Here is a 14,931-nt window from a genome sequence, read left to right as displayed (position 1 = left end):
TTCCAGGGGGGTACCTTTTAATGTCTGCATTTAAGTGGAACAACAATGTATACTGTTTTGTGAGGTGTCTAATTTTGAACAAAATAAATCAATGTAGAGAATTCTCACTATCAAAATGATGAACAAAATTTCACAATTTCCCTCCGTGAAAGGTTTGTGATTTCATGTAGACGGGCCGGAGTGGGCTCCATTTTCAGCCCAGGTGTTTTCTACCTAGAGCTGGCCAACTTAGCTATGGGGGAAGAATTTGAATGAACAGCAGCGAGCTTTTAATGAATTTTTCTTTACTGTAACTTCTAAATTCTGCAAACACACAGCACAAGACACAACCAAAGACGCACAGATGACAGGCCAAAAGTGCAAGAGGAGTGAAATGCCCTTAACAGCCCTTCTTTTAATGCGTTTTCATTTCTTTTCCTGGCTTTTTGGCTCCAACTAGCACTTTTTTGCCCTCATAGCGTGCGTGGCGGTTCTACACTAAAACACACTCTGGGCGAGACCCCCTCCAAGTACCACGAAAGTGCTCCAGCACCCCTGTGACCCCACTGAGGATAAGCGGTGCAGGTAATGGATGGATGGATATTTGATACATAAGTTGGCCTGAATTTTCAAAGTTATAACAAATGCGCCTTATTTGGGAAACAGAAGCTACCAACTAACAACTGCCAGTCTCGCTAGCAGGGGCGTCAAAGCAGCAACAAAGGTGAGCCTATTTGACAAGAGGCAAGTCGTATCGTTAGATAACATACCTGTCAACCTGTACGGTTTTGCTGTACAAAGTACGTTTATTATGCATTTTAAGACGAGTACGACATACAAAGAAATCTGTACGGAAAAATGCAAATTTGCCAATGATGGGTATCATCCAGTATACACCGACTATCACGAAACGGCAAATCAAGTCAAACGGGTTTGCCGCGGTAGCTTTTATCGCTATCGTTTTTTTCATTGCAAACGAAGCGAGCGGTTTGATGTAGTGAAAGGAAGTCCGGCTTTTTTGGCTCAACTCATTAAAAAGAGCCGGCTCTCAAAACGATGCATTATATTACGAATTATTATGTTGTATAAAGAAGTTAAGAAAAAAAGGATTTATAAAAGGAGAACATGAAAAAAGACAGGTTTGTGGTTATCCCTTTAATTAGTATATTACCAACAATAATTTAATGCAGAAAATGAATTCATAATTTGAATAAGAAAATGTATTATTCTACTTAATTATATTTGCATGTATTTTTACCTTCTACAGTGAACCTCCAAGCTACTTATTTTTTGAACTTCTTTTATAATAACCCTCATTCATGTCGAGCAACTCAGTATCTCACAACAAAATGTTAATTAAGAACATATATGATATAACGAAACACATGTACAGTATAACATGTTAAACTACACAAATAAACACATTAGGAAAAAAAATGGTGTAAGATTAGTTTGTATTTTGTAAGTGAAAATACGACAGTTTGAAAGGGCATGGAGCCGTGGAGGTTGACAGGTATGAGATAATAAAAAAACCACGTTGCAGCGCATATTTATTATTATTATTATTATTATTATAATTGAGTTCTAGTGCTACCTCTCATGTGTCACGGTAAAAATGCCCCCCTCACCCGTGTCCAAGACCGCCACTGCATATCGTTTGCGCTGTTCTGTGTTCATTTTACTACCAGATATGAATGGTGGTGGGCCAAAACAACTTCAAATTTGGGAGGGGGGATTTCCCCCAGAATGGTAAAGCCCCCCAGGCTGTACTTGCCCAAGACATATCAAAGGAAATACTGCAGTGCTCCTGCAACCCTAAAGTTTGAGGGATCCAACCAACCATTTTTAAATTAATTGTAATACATTTTTGATGTACTTTGATGATTTGATTGAATGGTTGTTTGAAAACAAATCAATAAATTCGACGTTGCTTCAGTTACTTTTAATAAAGTAATTATTTAGATTACTACTTTATACTTGTACTTAAGTCATATTATTCTGAAGTTACAGTATTTTTACCTGGGTAAAATTTTGGTTACTCTAACCACCCGTATACTTAATACACCTCTAGTATTCTGGATATGGATTTTAAGTTTGTTGAATAGAATTTAAAAAGCAATATCCACACGTTTTATCTCAGGGTACGGCCATTTTGAGATAAATGTTGCTACGAACAAACCGAATGACTAATCATGACTGTCGTCTTTAAAAGAGAACTGTCATTGGCCGTTAGACAAACTCTAGGCAACTTTAATGTCATTACTCGACAAAATATCTGAAAATGCCGGTCTGTTGATAAAAAAGGTAGATTTTGAATCTCATACCAATATTTGTGTTCTCCTCTGTTGCTTATTCACTTCCTTCTCTTCCACTAAAACAATGGCGGGAAGCATGGCTGCAACTCCCAACTTAGGCTTAATCAGACTGATTGGAACACATTATTTAACCTACTTCCAGAATTGAAGATTTCCTTTGTCAAACACTGTAAATCACATGTGTCAAACTCCCAGCCCGCGAGCCACGTCCGGCCTGCTAGACCATTTTACATTATCATTATTAATGACCCGTCATATGAACAACGGCTCGCGAGCCATATATGGCTCCTTCTACGAGTACCTATGGTTCAGAGACGAATTTAATTGCATGCAAATTTTCTCCGTCCCGTTCAAAACTTGAACCATCAATCCTGATCAGATACTGTACACGCAAAGCCAGACCAAAGGTGAATCTGTGACCAGTACTTTTCAGAATATATAGGGCACATTTTCACTACAATTTACAGTTAACGTGTCACACAAAAAAACTCGTTTTGGCTGTACAACGCTAAAGAATCCTTTATATAAAAGCTCACTATATAATCTCTGTTCAGTGTTCAGATACTTTTTGATGAATCCACGGAACAAATTGTAAATAGGCCAAAACGCCGGAAGAGAATTTAAAGTTATTTGATTGGGTGAGTGGGAGGGATGGGTGGAGCTATGCAAAAAGTGCAAGCACTCCCTCCCATCTCTCGCCCTACACCGTCTGCACACATCAGGCTCCCTGTTTTCAGAATGTTGTGACGTTTTTACAAAATAACTGCTTGCATCTGGTTTTGAAACCAATATGTATGAAAAAAAGGTCAAAATGAGTTTAACCGATCTTGAGTAATTGCAAGAAAGAGCCAAGTTTAAAGTGGTATGTTTGTTGATTTTGGGACACGGGATCTGGCATTATTCTCTTTACATAATTTTTATCAAAGCATCAAAAATAAATGTGCTGAAGACTAAGCTTTTGAGTCATAAGAGCAAAGAAAAGGTAATGATTAGAAATGTTATTTCTGAAAAATACATGTTTTATGTATATTTCTAGGTTTTGTAGCATTTTCATATTTCTACTTTTGACAGGATATATATTAAGAAGAGCAAAATCTTTTGGGATATTTAAGTTTTTTTAATATACACATTGACATAGGAGCAAAGGAATTTGAATGTTATTTTAATGTTAAGTTGTTTAAGTTAAGTTCTAAGTTGTATCATTTAACAAGATATTTTTATTTAAAGCAAAATATTAAATTCTGTATAAGTGGTTTAAATTTGATATACTTGTCTGTTTTTATTCATATGTATGTTCCAAAAACATTCAGTTTAAGTGTGTTCAATAAATGTTCATCCTGGTTGGCCCGCGACCTTAAGTGTGTTTTGAATTTTGGCCCCTTGTGCAATTGAGTTTGACATCCCTACTCTAAATACACTTAGTTATTTTGTTAACTCAATATTTAGGTTGCTTGTGTTCGGTCTAGGGCAGCAACAAACGATTATTTTCATAATCGATGAATCGGTCGATTTTTTTTTCTTTAATAAATCAGATTTCTTTAAGACATTTTTAATTCCCTCTTTTTTATTCAAATATGAAAGTTTTGAACAGGTAGTAAAATAGCGCAAACAAACAATACAATAGAAGATAATTTATACACCTACAAATACAGTGTGTATGATACGCTTATCCTACCACCTTATCCAAAGATCATATTGTATTTGGACCTGACATACAAAACAAAAAAGAAATAGCAACACATTTCATCTATGTGTAACACATTTTTTTATCCACTAAAAATATGTCCAAAACGTAAACCCACTTTTCAAATTTTGACAATGTTTTTTTCCCCTGGTGAAATCTTTAAAAATTACAAATATTACCAATATGAAAATTATATGTAATGTTCTTAAGAATTTGGCCAATATGTCACTATTATTATTTTACTTCATTTCATTTTTTTTTTACATCTTTTCTGTTCCCTTGAAAATTGACAACTGTGTTGCATGATAGAGCAGTCAAATACTACAAAGTTACTTTCATACCAATTTTGTTTGTAACGATGCAATTAAAAAAAGATTTATTTTAAATGTAATATAGTGTTTTTATAAAAATGGTCTTGGTGCCCTCTGCCGGACTAAAGTACTACTATAACTCTCAGCGTCACAAAAGAATTGTGTGAACTTACCCGCATTGATTTATTGTACTTAGTGGCTCATAAGTCAGGTGATACAACTAATCGATGATCTAGCTATTTGCCAACGCTTTTAATAATGGATTTCATCGATTAGTTGTTGCAGCTTTAGTTGGGTCTGAATTTGGCTAAATTCTGCTCCTTGGGTCCCGTCCTCTGTTTTTGCCTCACGACGCACAACAGTTGGACTTTACCGTGAGGTCTTACGGATCCAAAAAGAACCAGATGTGGCAGCATGGTGAAGAAGTCATAAAATACAAAGACAACAACAGTGTTTCTCTAAAAATATCATAACATGGATATTTTATTAAAATACATCTTCTCAAAACGACATACACATGTCATAATTGCGTTTGAAGGAGAGGGACAAGGCACAGATAAACGCAAAAAGTAGGATACAGCGTCCAAGCTCTACTTTGATACAACAGCAAAGCATTCGTGTGCATGGCTTGAAAAATACTACTTATCTAAAATAACTTAGTGAATGTATCTCACATGGGCTTTGGAGATGAGATGAATGCAGTCTTTATTAATGTTCTAAGGGACTGTTTGGCAAGGTTCGATGGGGGGAAAATGTCGTCATTCCAGTCTTTAGACGACATGCTAATCGTCATGTGAAGGAAAAGGTTTGGATACTTAGGAAGCAGACAGAATTCCTCATTGAATCCGGAGGTGTAAAGTTAAGGAGCAGTTGGGATTAATCCTGCTCGGGTGTCGGTGTCTCGTTGGCGTTGTCGTCCGTGACTTTGTTTTCCAGCTCGTCATCAGAAAGGAGGTCCAAGGACGAACCCTCCACCGGCAGCTGACGTCTACCTGAGCGACTGGAGGAAAAACTGACGGGGCCGCCACGCCTACGACAGCCACAACGACACGCGGTTAGTTACTGGATTGTCTCGTTCGTCATGTTAGAGTCCAAAGTCAAATTTCTCGACACACATCCCAGGTAAAAAGTTTAGTTGTTTGAATATTTCAGGGTTCGTGCACCTTTTTCAGGCTAAGTTTAACCATTTTTGAAGGACTTGGAAAGCCAACTTACCAGTTTCTCCAGTATATATATATATATATATATATATATATATATATATATATATATATAGACCACAAGCGATACAGATGACATATATTAAAATGCATCAAATTTGATCTCATTATCACACTACTTTTCCTCACAGTGCCAGAGACGAATGTTAGCAAATGGAAAAAAAAGAAAGCCACCCTAAAAGATATAAATTAACACAGAAAAAAGAAAGCACTACAAGAAAAACGACTCTTTGGTGTATATGATGATGAATTAGACTTTGAGTTTATGATTCTCGGGACGACTCTCTGTTTTCACCAAGTTATAACATTAATCTCTGGTACTGTGAGTAAAAATAGTGAGTTTGATATTAAGGAGATAAAAAACTAATGCTTTTACATGTATTGTCTGTATCACTGGTGTTTAGTAGCTAGGATTTGGAACCCATTGCACACATCCTTTTTTTTTTGTTCTGGTCGGTGTTGTTTTTCAATTGATCAATCATTTTTAGCCTAGATGGTAAGGCGCCCGCTTTGAGACTGGGAGGTTCGGGTTCGCGCCCCGGCCGAGTCATTCCTAAGACTTAAAAAGTGGTCGGCGGCGCCCTCTGTTGGCTGCGGCTGCATCGGCTCGCTACAACGGGTCAGGTGCAATCGACATTTCGTTCTGTGTACATTGTTACACAGAATGACAATACAAGGAAATTATTATTATTATTATTATTATTATTATTATTTTATAAATATGGTAGTACCATAAAACCTTGTGTGGTAACGCACACAAATCAATACTATATGCATTTCCATTTTCATCCACCGTATTTTCGGGTATATATGGAGCACCGGGTTATAAGGCACGCTTTCAAATTTCTGGCCAATTTGGGGTTTATAAGTGTTCCCTATAGTCCGGAAAATACGGTAAATAACATACTTGAGTGCATTCCTGCTTTTTACGACCCAATACTTTCTGTTGCAACAATTTTATGTCTAAGAGTGTCTTGTGCGTACCGGAGTCGGTTCTTCAAGGTGTGAACCTCCCGACTAAGGCCCTCGCTGGCCTCGGTGGCGTCATCCAGCTCTCGCTGCAACTTCCTTCGTGACGCGTTGGCCCTCGTGGCTTCCTCTTCGGCCTCCTCCAGTTGACGCTTGAGCTGCTTCATGCGAGAGTTTGCTTTCTCCACCTTCACAAATAACACATTTGTACCTTTAGGGTTTTCCTTGGCCTTCCCTGACCTTGTTTTGGTTAAGGTCTTGACGAACGGAGCCATACTTGTTCTTTAAACTGGTCGGCATGGCGACGTTCATCCTCAACCTGCATGCAAATTTCCTTCAGCTTCTTCTCAGTCCTCCTCACTAATTTGTTGGCTGCTGATCGTTCCCTAAAGAGAAGTTGTTAAGCGCTTTGCCATATTCTCCACAAGGCACTTTGGTCGAGCGGTATGTTTCTTACTTGGCTTCCTGCTCCAGTTGTTCCTCCAGCTGCGCAACCTTGGCCTCCAGTGCCATAATGGAAGCCTTAAACCGACTCTTTACAGAACCTTCCAGTTCGCCCAGTTTGGCCCGTAGCTCTTTGTTCTGGCGCTCCATTTGCTGACGGGCATTTTCACTCTTCTGCGATGCGCTTCGCTCGGCGCTCAACTCAGTGGTTAGCGTGTCCACCTGTGTAGATGCGAGAAGTGAAATCAGAGTGCAATTCTTTCTATATTGACCGCTCATACCGCACCTGCATGGTGGTCTTTCTGAAGCGGTCATTAAGCAACTCCATGTTGCCCTGCTCTTCTTCCACCTCTTCCTCTAGCTGAGCTATACGCGCCTCCAGCCTCCTCTTCTCATCCAACAGAGCAGTCCTTCAAATGAGAAGAGCCAAAGCAAGACAATGTGATGGCTGAAAGCAGCAAATTACAGTATGAGTTGTAGTGACCAAAAAAGGATGGGCACAATTTTTGAAGTATACACGTTATTATACAGTTTTAAGTAGAATAATTAAGCTGGCATTTCAATTACCATGTATTAGTTACATTGCCAGTGGCATGCACAGAAATCTTTGGTGGGGGGGAAATACAAAGAGAGAAAAACACAGGGCGTAATGTATTTGTCCTTGATGTTTTAATACAGTGTGAAAAAATGTATCCATTCAGCAGATGCATTATTGGTGCAACCTATCTAAATAACATGCTGGTAATTATTGGCCTATTTTAAACTGTTTATTAATTATATGCACCCAAAAACACTTTAAGAGAGTGCGCAGGCGCCAATAAGTGTCTACAGTGGGACCTCGCTACTTCGCGGGCCTAAAAAATATTAATAATAGAATTAAAAAAAAAAAAAAAAAAAAAAAAATTCTAAGCATTTTTGAAGGGGCGTTGCTACTTCGCAGATGTTCACTTTTCGCGGGTGGTTTTGGTCCCCATTAACCGGGTCTAAAAATAATTAAAAAATAAAAATAAATAAATAAATAAAAATGTATATATATATATATATATATATATATATATATATATATATATATATATATATATATATATATATATATATATATATATATATAAAAGAAAAAAAAAAAGGTGCAGGCCGAGGTCTGTCAACTGGAGGAGGAAGGCAGGTGGTCCAGGGCAGTGGAGCTTGGAGTCCAAGGAGCCTGGACGAAGTGGGACCTACCAAAGCGAAGGATCACCTGGCCAGAACTCTGCAGGTTGGAACCGTTCCGGATCTCTTTCTTGCTCCGGTCAGTGTACGAAACTCTTCCAACACCAACCAACCTGTACAGGTGGGGGTTGAGGGAGGACCCAACGTGCAGGCTATGTGGTGGGAGAGGGACACTGGCGCATATTCTGGCAGGATGCCAGATTGCTCTTAGCCAGGGCAGTTACCGCTGGTGCCATGACAAGGTCCTCGGTGCACTGGCTTACATCTTGGAGCAGGAAAGGCGGAAGAAGCACCAACCTCAACCCAGTCCAATACATTCCATCCAGTTTGTCAGGGAAGGGGAGAAACCAGCATCCTCCAAGAAGACCAAAAAGAGCCTCCTGCAAACAGCACCAGCGTGGGAGATGAAGGTAGACCTGGGAAGGAAATTACACTTTCCCCAGGTAGTCCAAACGTCCTTGAGGCCAGACGTCGTGATTTGGTCAGAAGAGGCTAAAAAAAACATCCTGATTGAGCTAACTGTACCATGGGAAGAAGGATGCAGCGAAGCCCATGAAAGGAAAAACACCAAATATCAAGAGCTGGTCCAACAGTGCAGGGACAAGGGATGGCAGACCTGGCTATTCCCAGTGGAGGTCAGGTGCAGGGGTTTCCCAACACAGTCTGTATGGGACACATTAACAGCTCTGGGAATAAGTGGAAGGGAGAGAAAGGCAGCTGCCAAAAGGGTGGGGGAAGCTGCGGAGAGAGCCTCTTGTTGGCTCTGGAGTAGGAGAGAGGAGTTTAGCTGGGGACCAGGAGAAGATGGGTAGTGACTGGCCATCACTGCCAGCCCGCCAACTCGAGGGCGTTGTGGTTAAGGGTCGAAACGCCCAGTGACTGTTGGACACCATCTTCTCCTGGTTGAAGGCTACAGTCACTGTTCGAGTGACTGCAGAAGTTGCACTGATTAGAAGTGTATGTGATAGTAGTAGTATATATATATGTTCTCCCCGTGCTTGCGTGAGTTTCCTCCCACGTTCCAAAAACATGCATTTCAGGTGAATTGGCCGGTCCAAATTGTCCCTAGGTGTGAATGAGCGAATGAGTTGTCTGTCCCTGTGTGCCTTGCGATTGGCTGGCAACCAGTTGAGGGTGTCCCCTGCCCACCGCCCTGGGATGGCTGGGATGGGCTCAAGCCCCCCCGCGACCCTAATGAGGATAAGCGGTACGGCTGATGATATATATATATATATATATATATACACACACACACATACATACATACATACATACATATACAGTATATATCTCATCTCATTAGCCGTACCAATTATCCTCAACTTTGCTTTGACTCATCTCATCTCATTAGCCGTACCACTTATCCTCATTAGGGTCGCGGGGGGCTTGAGCCCATCCCAGCCATCTCCAGGCAGTGGGCAGGGGACACCCTGAACTGGTTGCCAGCCAATCGCAAGGCACACAGGGACAGACAACTCATTCGCTCATTCACACCTAGGGACAATTTGGACCGGCCAATTCACCTGAAATGCATGTTTTTGGAACGTGGGAGGAAACTCACGCAAGCACGGGGAGAACATATATATATACTACTACTATCACATACACTTCTAATCAGTGCAACTTCCCTGACAAAAAACCCACGCAAGCACGGTGAGAACATACAAAGTCCGCACATGAAGTCTGGAGCTGGATTTGAACCCACAACAGGTTCCCATGACATGAACTGTGCCGCACAAGCACTAACCACTGCGCCACCGTTGGTCCCCATTAACCACGATAACCGAGGTCACACTGTATATGGACAACCCACTGCACATCCCTTGCATCCTAAATAATCGACTGGATGGTCATTGTTGATGTCAATAAATGATGTCAAAACAACATACTTTCCAGATGTGCTGTTGGAGATTTCATCTTGCAACTCATCTCGTTCTTGCTCAGCATGGCGGCGCCCTCTCTCCGACGCCGCTAGGTCCTACAGAGAATATAAGATGATGTTTAGTACAATTTTTGTAACCGGTGATTGCATTAAAACAATAATTCTGTACCTCATGCAGCTGCACTATCTCGGCCTCCAGACTCTTCAGTTTTTTCTCGTTTTCCTTGGATAGTGCAAAAATATCATCTCTGGAAGCTCTGGCATCTTCCAGTTCCCTTTGGTAGTCTTTCATTTGAGCCTAAAGACGAAAAATATCTTTTTAACTGTGAGCCTGGGCGTGAAAGAAGCACTTTAATCCGATTAAAAGGTTTACCTGTAACTTGCGCAGTTGTTTGATGGCTTCATCTCGAGCCTTGCTGGCTCCTTCAATTTGACCCGCCACGTCCTTCAAATCCATTTCCAGTTTCTTCTTGGCAGCAACAGCCAAAGCTTTCTGCTTCCGCTCATCCTCTAGTTCTACTTCCATCTCTCGGACCTGAAAAGAAAAGAGTGAAGCCAAAATGGTATATCAATTTTAAACCCAATTGTGAAAGGCCAGCTTGATGCAGCACCTGCTTGATAAGAGCTCTCTTTTTCTCGTCATTCTGGTCATCACGGCCCTGCAGGTCACGCTCGTATTGAGCTTTCATGGCCTGCATGTTGACCTCCAGCCGCAATTTGGAATCCTCGGTGGCCTGCAGCTCATCTTCCAGCTCCTCAAGTTGAGTCTTCATCTCCTCGAGTTGCTGCTCCAGAGTCCGCTTGGATTTCTCCAACTCGTGGACCTTCATTCCATAGGAGATCAAAGGATGTAAGTAATGCTTTCCATAAGAGAACCAAACATGATTTCTTTGTCTGGTGAGGCTCACATTCTTGCCCACGTCGTCTTTCGAGTTCATCAGATCTTCCATTTCAGCGCGAAGCTGCTTGTTGACCCTCTCCAGCTCTTCTTTGGCTTCCAGAGCTTCATCCAGCGCTCTGGTCATTGACAGAGCCTTTGTTTCCTTCTCTCTGGCCTCAGCTTCTGCCCGGTCACGTTCTTCTGCATAGCGGGCTGAAATGCTTTTCTCCTCGGCCAGCAACTACAGACAAGAAGATATGTATAAGAAAGACAATATTTGTGTCACATTTGCGAACAGGATTTTTTTTTTCAATCTCACAAATCAAAAACTAGCATAGGAAATTGCATGTCTCTGACACTCAATTGAATATCTCACCTGGTCAAACTTCTTTTGTTTCTTCTCCAGGTTGGAGACACTTTGCCTCTGGTGATCCAAGTCAACCGTCAGATCGTCCAGCTCCTGCTGCAGACGAGTCTTTGTCTTCTCCATCTTCTCGAAAGCGGTGGTCTTCTCTTCCAGACGTTGACCCAATGTCTCCATGTCTTTTTGTAGCTTCTTCTTCGCCTCTTCCAGGCTGTCTATTGTGCCAACATCATCCTCAAGCTTCTTTTTGCTCTCAGAAAGCTACAGATGGATAAAAAAAACAAAGTTTTCTGAGAATCAAACAAGACAACTAACATTTGAGGATGATCTGACTTACCTGAGCCTGAAGGGTCAACAACTGTTTTTCCACGTTTTTGCGGGCTACCTCATCTTCCTCTTGTTGCTCTTGGAGGGCATTCTTTTCCTCCTCCAACTGGCGCATGCGACTGCTGAGGTTCAGTTTCTGACGGGTCTCCTCCTGGAGCAGCTCCTATGATAGAAATAATAAATCAATCTGTTTTCGCTGAAAGGGATATGATATGATCTTGCAATACAATTTATCACAATATTTTGAGTAGCTTATCATTATCTTGAACTATATCACGATACTGTAAAACCAAAACAAATATAGTATGGAGAAAAAAAAAAGGTTTCTGACAAATGAATAAGCCGGGTCATTTTGTGGTCAATGTAGTTTAGTTGACAATGAAACGTTTAGCCGCAATGGGAGGAAATTATTTTAGTGGATATCATGAGAAAAAAACTTTCTCGATGGACATATTAATGGTGGTCTTAAACCCCAGCACTGTCGGAGTGTTGATAAACAAAATTGTGTCCGTACAATGTGACCAGTAAATTAAATACATCATACCACATATCATGAGAAAGCTTAAAATATTGGGATTGAAAATATGAGGATCAAAATATGCTCATCACGGAAACACAATGATCAGATACCCAAAAACTATGAAGCCGGTGTAGCTCAGCAATTCCATCCCCTTGTAGTCATCAAGTGAGTTGAATGTATGCAAAAATGGCATCAAACACACAATAATGCCGGCAAATTAAAAAAATCTTCCTAAAAGCATTTCTACATCGTAGGACTTTTCTTGATGTAACCCTTTTGTTTCGCCACAACTTCCGCTTACAAATAATCAGACTCGTAAAATGATTCCCATTATAGCTGTTAGCCTCTGTCCTTTCGAATGACAACACTCTCGGCCAATAGCAGGCTTTTTTCACAGTCATCAGCCCGCGTTAGCCTATAATGGCCTGTATTGCTAAAAACAAGATCCCCTTTATTAGCTTCGAATATATTTAGCTAGTAGTAACCGGATGTAATGATGATTGACCCATTGGTTATCAGAAGAAATTCACAACATAAATGTATAAAAAAAATTCAGGCGAGAATAAAAACCTTCTCTTGCTGTGTGTTCAAACTCAGATTCCTCAATGTTATTTGCACTTGCCGTGATTATTTCACTTTTGGGACGAAATTTCAATCTTTGCTTTCGAAATAGACCAAAACCACCCATATACTCCAAACGGATCAAGAACAGCATTCAATTTTAGGAACATTAAGGGCATAACCACGAAAGTGGCCCAAAACTCCTTTATCAAATTACACTGCTCTTTTAAACTAGCCACAAGAGGGTGCTATTAATATCGTGAAATTAGCAACTTATGCTGTGACTTTGCATATTGTAAGACCCATTAGTGCATGAAGTAAATGAATGAATGATGAATGGGTGCTTGTAACAGGGAACACCCCCCAGGCATGTTATTGCACTCTTCATTTATTGTCATGTAATTTAATTTATTTGTTCATACTTGTTTGTTATTTTTTTGTTTTGGTTCACTTTAATTATAAAGCATTTTTGTGTTATTTTTGGAAAACTTTTCCACTCGTAGTCATGTTTTTGTGAACAAGCACCGGGGGCAGCTAAGGGGTCCTGAGAGAGTGAGGCTTGGCCTGTTGGAGATAGAATGAAAGAGAGACGAATGCAAGACGAACCAACGCACACCAGACTTATCATTGCCCCCCCTCCCTTGAACTGTGCAACAATATTGCAGTTCGTCTAATGTTTTGGTAGAAAAACCCGTTGATTACATTTCATTTTATGAGGAACATTTGGGGATTGTGTGCAGCACCTGTGAGTCTTGAAGTTGACTTTCGAGTCCAGCAACATCTTTAGCCATCTTGATGCCTTTTCTCTCAGAATCTTCTAGCAAGGTGGATACATTGTCAAGTTCAGTCTGAATGGGAAAAATGGGATTGTTGTTTGGTTGTTTTGTATAAAACATAACTTTTCAGCTTTATTTTCAAAGATTTACAAGAAACATTTCGTTTTTGGTACCAAAAAATAAGCTCCCGCCCATTGATAGTGTAATCGATGTCCGTTTGGTGATCCAAAACATTTGAAATCTAAGTAAATGTTCGTCACCTGCAGTTTGTGCACACGTTCCATCAGCTCGCCCTTGGCCCGCTCGCCTTCGGTGTTTCGGGCAGTGAGCTCCTGCAGCTGACCCTCCACTTTCTTCCGTTTGTGCTCCGAGTCTGTCTTGGCCTGTTGAAGGCTTTTGACCTCACAAGCCATCTCCTTGTAGGCGTTCTCCTGGCTCTGCTTGGTCTTCTCCAGATTAGCTTTGAACTAATTTGTTGTGGAATACATTAGGGAGAAAAATGATTTGCTATTTTAATTTGAATACGGCATATGAGGTTTCGGAGGAAGGCAACTCACCCTCTTGGCCTGTTCAAGTTGCTCGGAGAGCTCTTCTAAAGCAGTGGCATGCCTCTGCCGCATATCTTGTATCTGAGACTCGTGGTTTTTGGCCTCATCCTCAATGGCCTTCTTCAGCTCTGCAACTTCTTGCTCTCTCTTTGTCCTAAAAATGACATTTTGAACATTCCTTATTTGTAATATCCAACAATGAGACAAATCCCGTAAGTGTTACCTTAGCTCCTGCTGGGCGGCGGTTGTATCAAGGGTGTCCTCCAGTTCTGTCTTGAGAGCCTCCAGTTCTTCACTCAAATCTCTCTTTAGCTTTTCAGCCTTGTTCCTGGCCTGCTTCTCCAACTCCATGTCCTCTTGCAACTCACACAGTTGCGCTTGTAGCTCCCGCACTTGTTTCAGAGCGTTGTTTTTCTGGTTGACCTCATCTTCACCCCTGTAATACGTCAAACACAAAATCAACATTTAAGTATTAAGTGGTCCAAACAAGCAACTTTTCCTTCTTTTTTTTCTATACAAAAAAAGATGAAAAATCAGCCTTTTGAAATATGTGACCACTTGATGGCAGCAAAGACAAAGTTACTGTTAGACATTGGACATGTGCATTCTTATATGATGAGACGTTTGCTCCTCCTACCTTCTGACTTCTTGGAAAGGATTATCGCTCAAATCATCATGAATAGTAATTTGTATTTAATGATTGACCTATTTTGACAAATAAAAATGCGCACACGCTTTCATATAGCATTTAAGGTATTTTCATTGCACAAGTTGTTTTTTAGAGTATTGAACACCACCTGCTAATAAACAGTAGAGCATACTGACATTACCACATTGGTCATACACCTACTGATGACAGGGCAACCAATTACACAATGACAAAATATGAGAATAAATACTTTGTTGGTTCTGACCCACGTTATAAGACCTGTTCTGTATTTT

At 40.6% G+C, this 14,931-nt stretch overlaps 1 protein-coding gene across 2 annotated transcripts in view; it reads right to left on the bottom strand.

Annotated features, from left to right (window-relative positions):
- Nucleotides 1-4,742: 4,742 nt before the first annotated feature.
- Nucleotides 4,743-14,931, bottom strand: part of LOC148374975 (myosin-10) — a 54,568-nt gene continuing 44,379 nt past the window's right edge. For both annotated transcript variants that reach the window (XM_088343160.1, XM_088343168.1), the window contains 16 exons: nt 14,213-14,425; nt 13,999-14,143; nt 13,702-13,908; nt 13,409-13,513; nt 11,595-11,747; nt 11,270-11,518; nt 10,922-11,134; nt 10,625-10,837; nt 10,387-10,548; nt 10,183-10,311; nt 10,021-10,109; nt 7,209-7,332; nt 6,936-7,144; nt 6,756-6,864; nt 6,494-6,666; nt 4,743-5,319 (listed from right to left, as the gene is read on the bottom strand). In XM_088343160.1, coding sequence (XP_088199286.1) covers nt 5,166-5,319; nt 6,494-6,666; nt 6,756-6,864; nt 6,936-7,144; nt 7,209-7,332; nt 10,021-10,109; nt 10,183-10,311; nt 10,387-10,548; nt 10,625-10,837; nt 10,922-11,134; nt 11,270-11,518; nt 11,595-11,747; nt 13,409-13,513; nt 13,702-13,908; nt 13,999-14,143; nt 14,213-14,425 — 2,647 coding nt within the window. In that variant the 3' untranslated portion in view covers nt 4,743-5,165. The remainder of the gene's footprint in view (nt 5,320-6,493; nt 6,667-6,755; nt 6,865-6,935; nt 7,145-7,208; nt 7,333-10,020; nt 10,110-10,182; nt 10,312-10,386; nt 10,549-10,624; nt 10,838-10,921; nt 11,135-11,269; nt 11,519-11,594; nt 11,748-13,408; nt 13,514-13,701; nt 13,909-13,998; nt 14,144-14,212; nt 14,426-14,931) is intronic.

This window comes from Urocampus carinirostris, chromosome 1 (assembly GCF_059441175.1).
Source record: "Urocampus carinirostris isolate Australia breed hairy pipefish chromosome 1, RoL_Ucar_1.0, whole genome shotgun sequence".
NCBI classification, from domain to species: Eukaryota; Metazoa; Chordata; class Actinopteri; order Syngnathiformes; family Syngnathidae; genus Urocampus; species Urocampus carinirostris.
The sequence above is the reverse complement of the archived record's forward strand: the minus strand, read 5'-3'. Positions and strand labels throughout refer to the sequence as shown.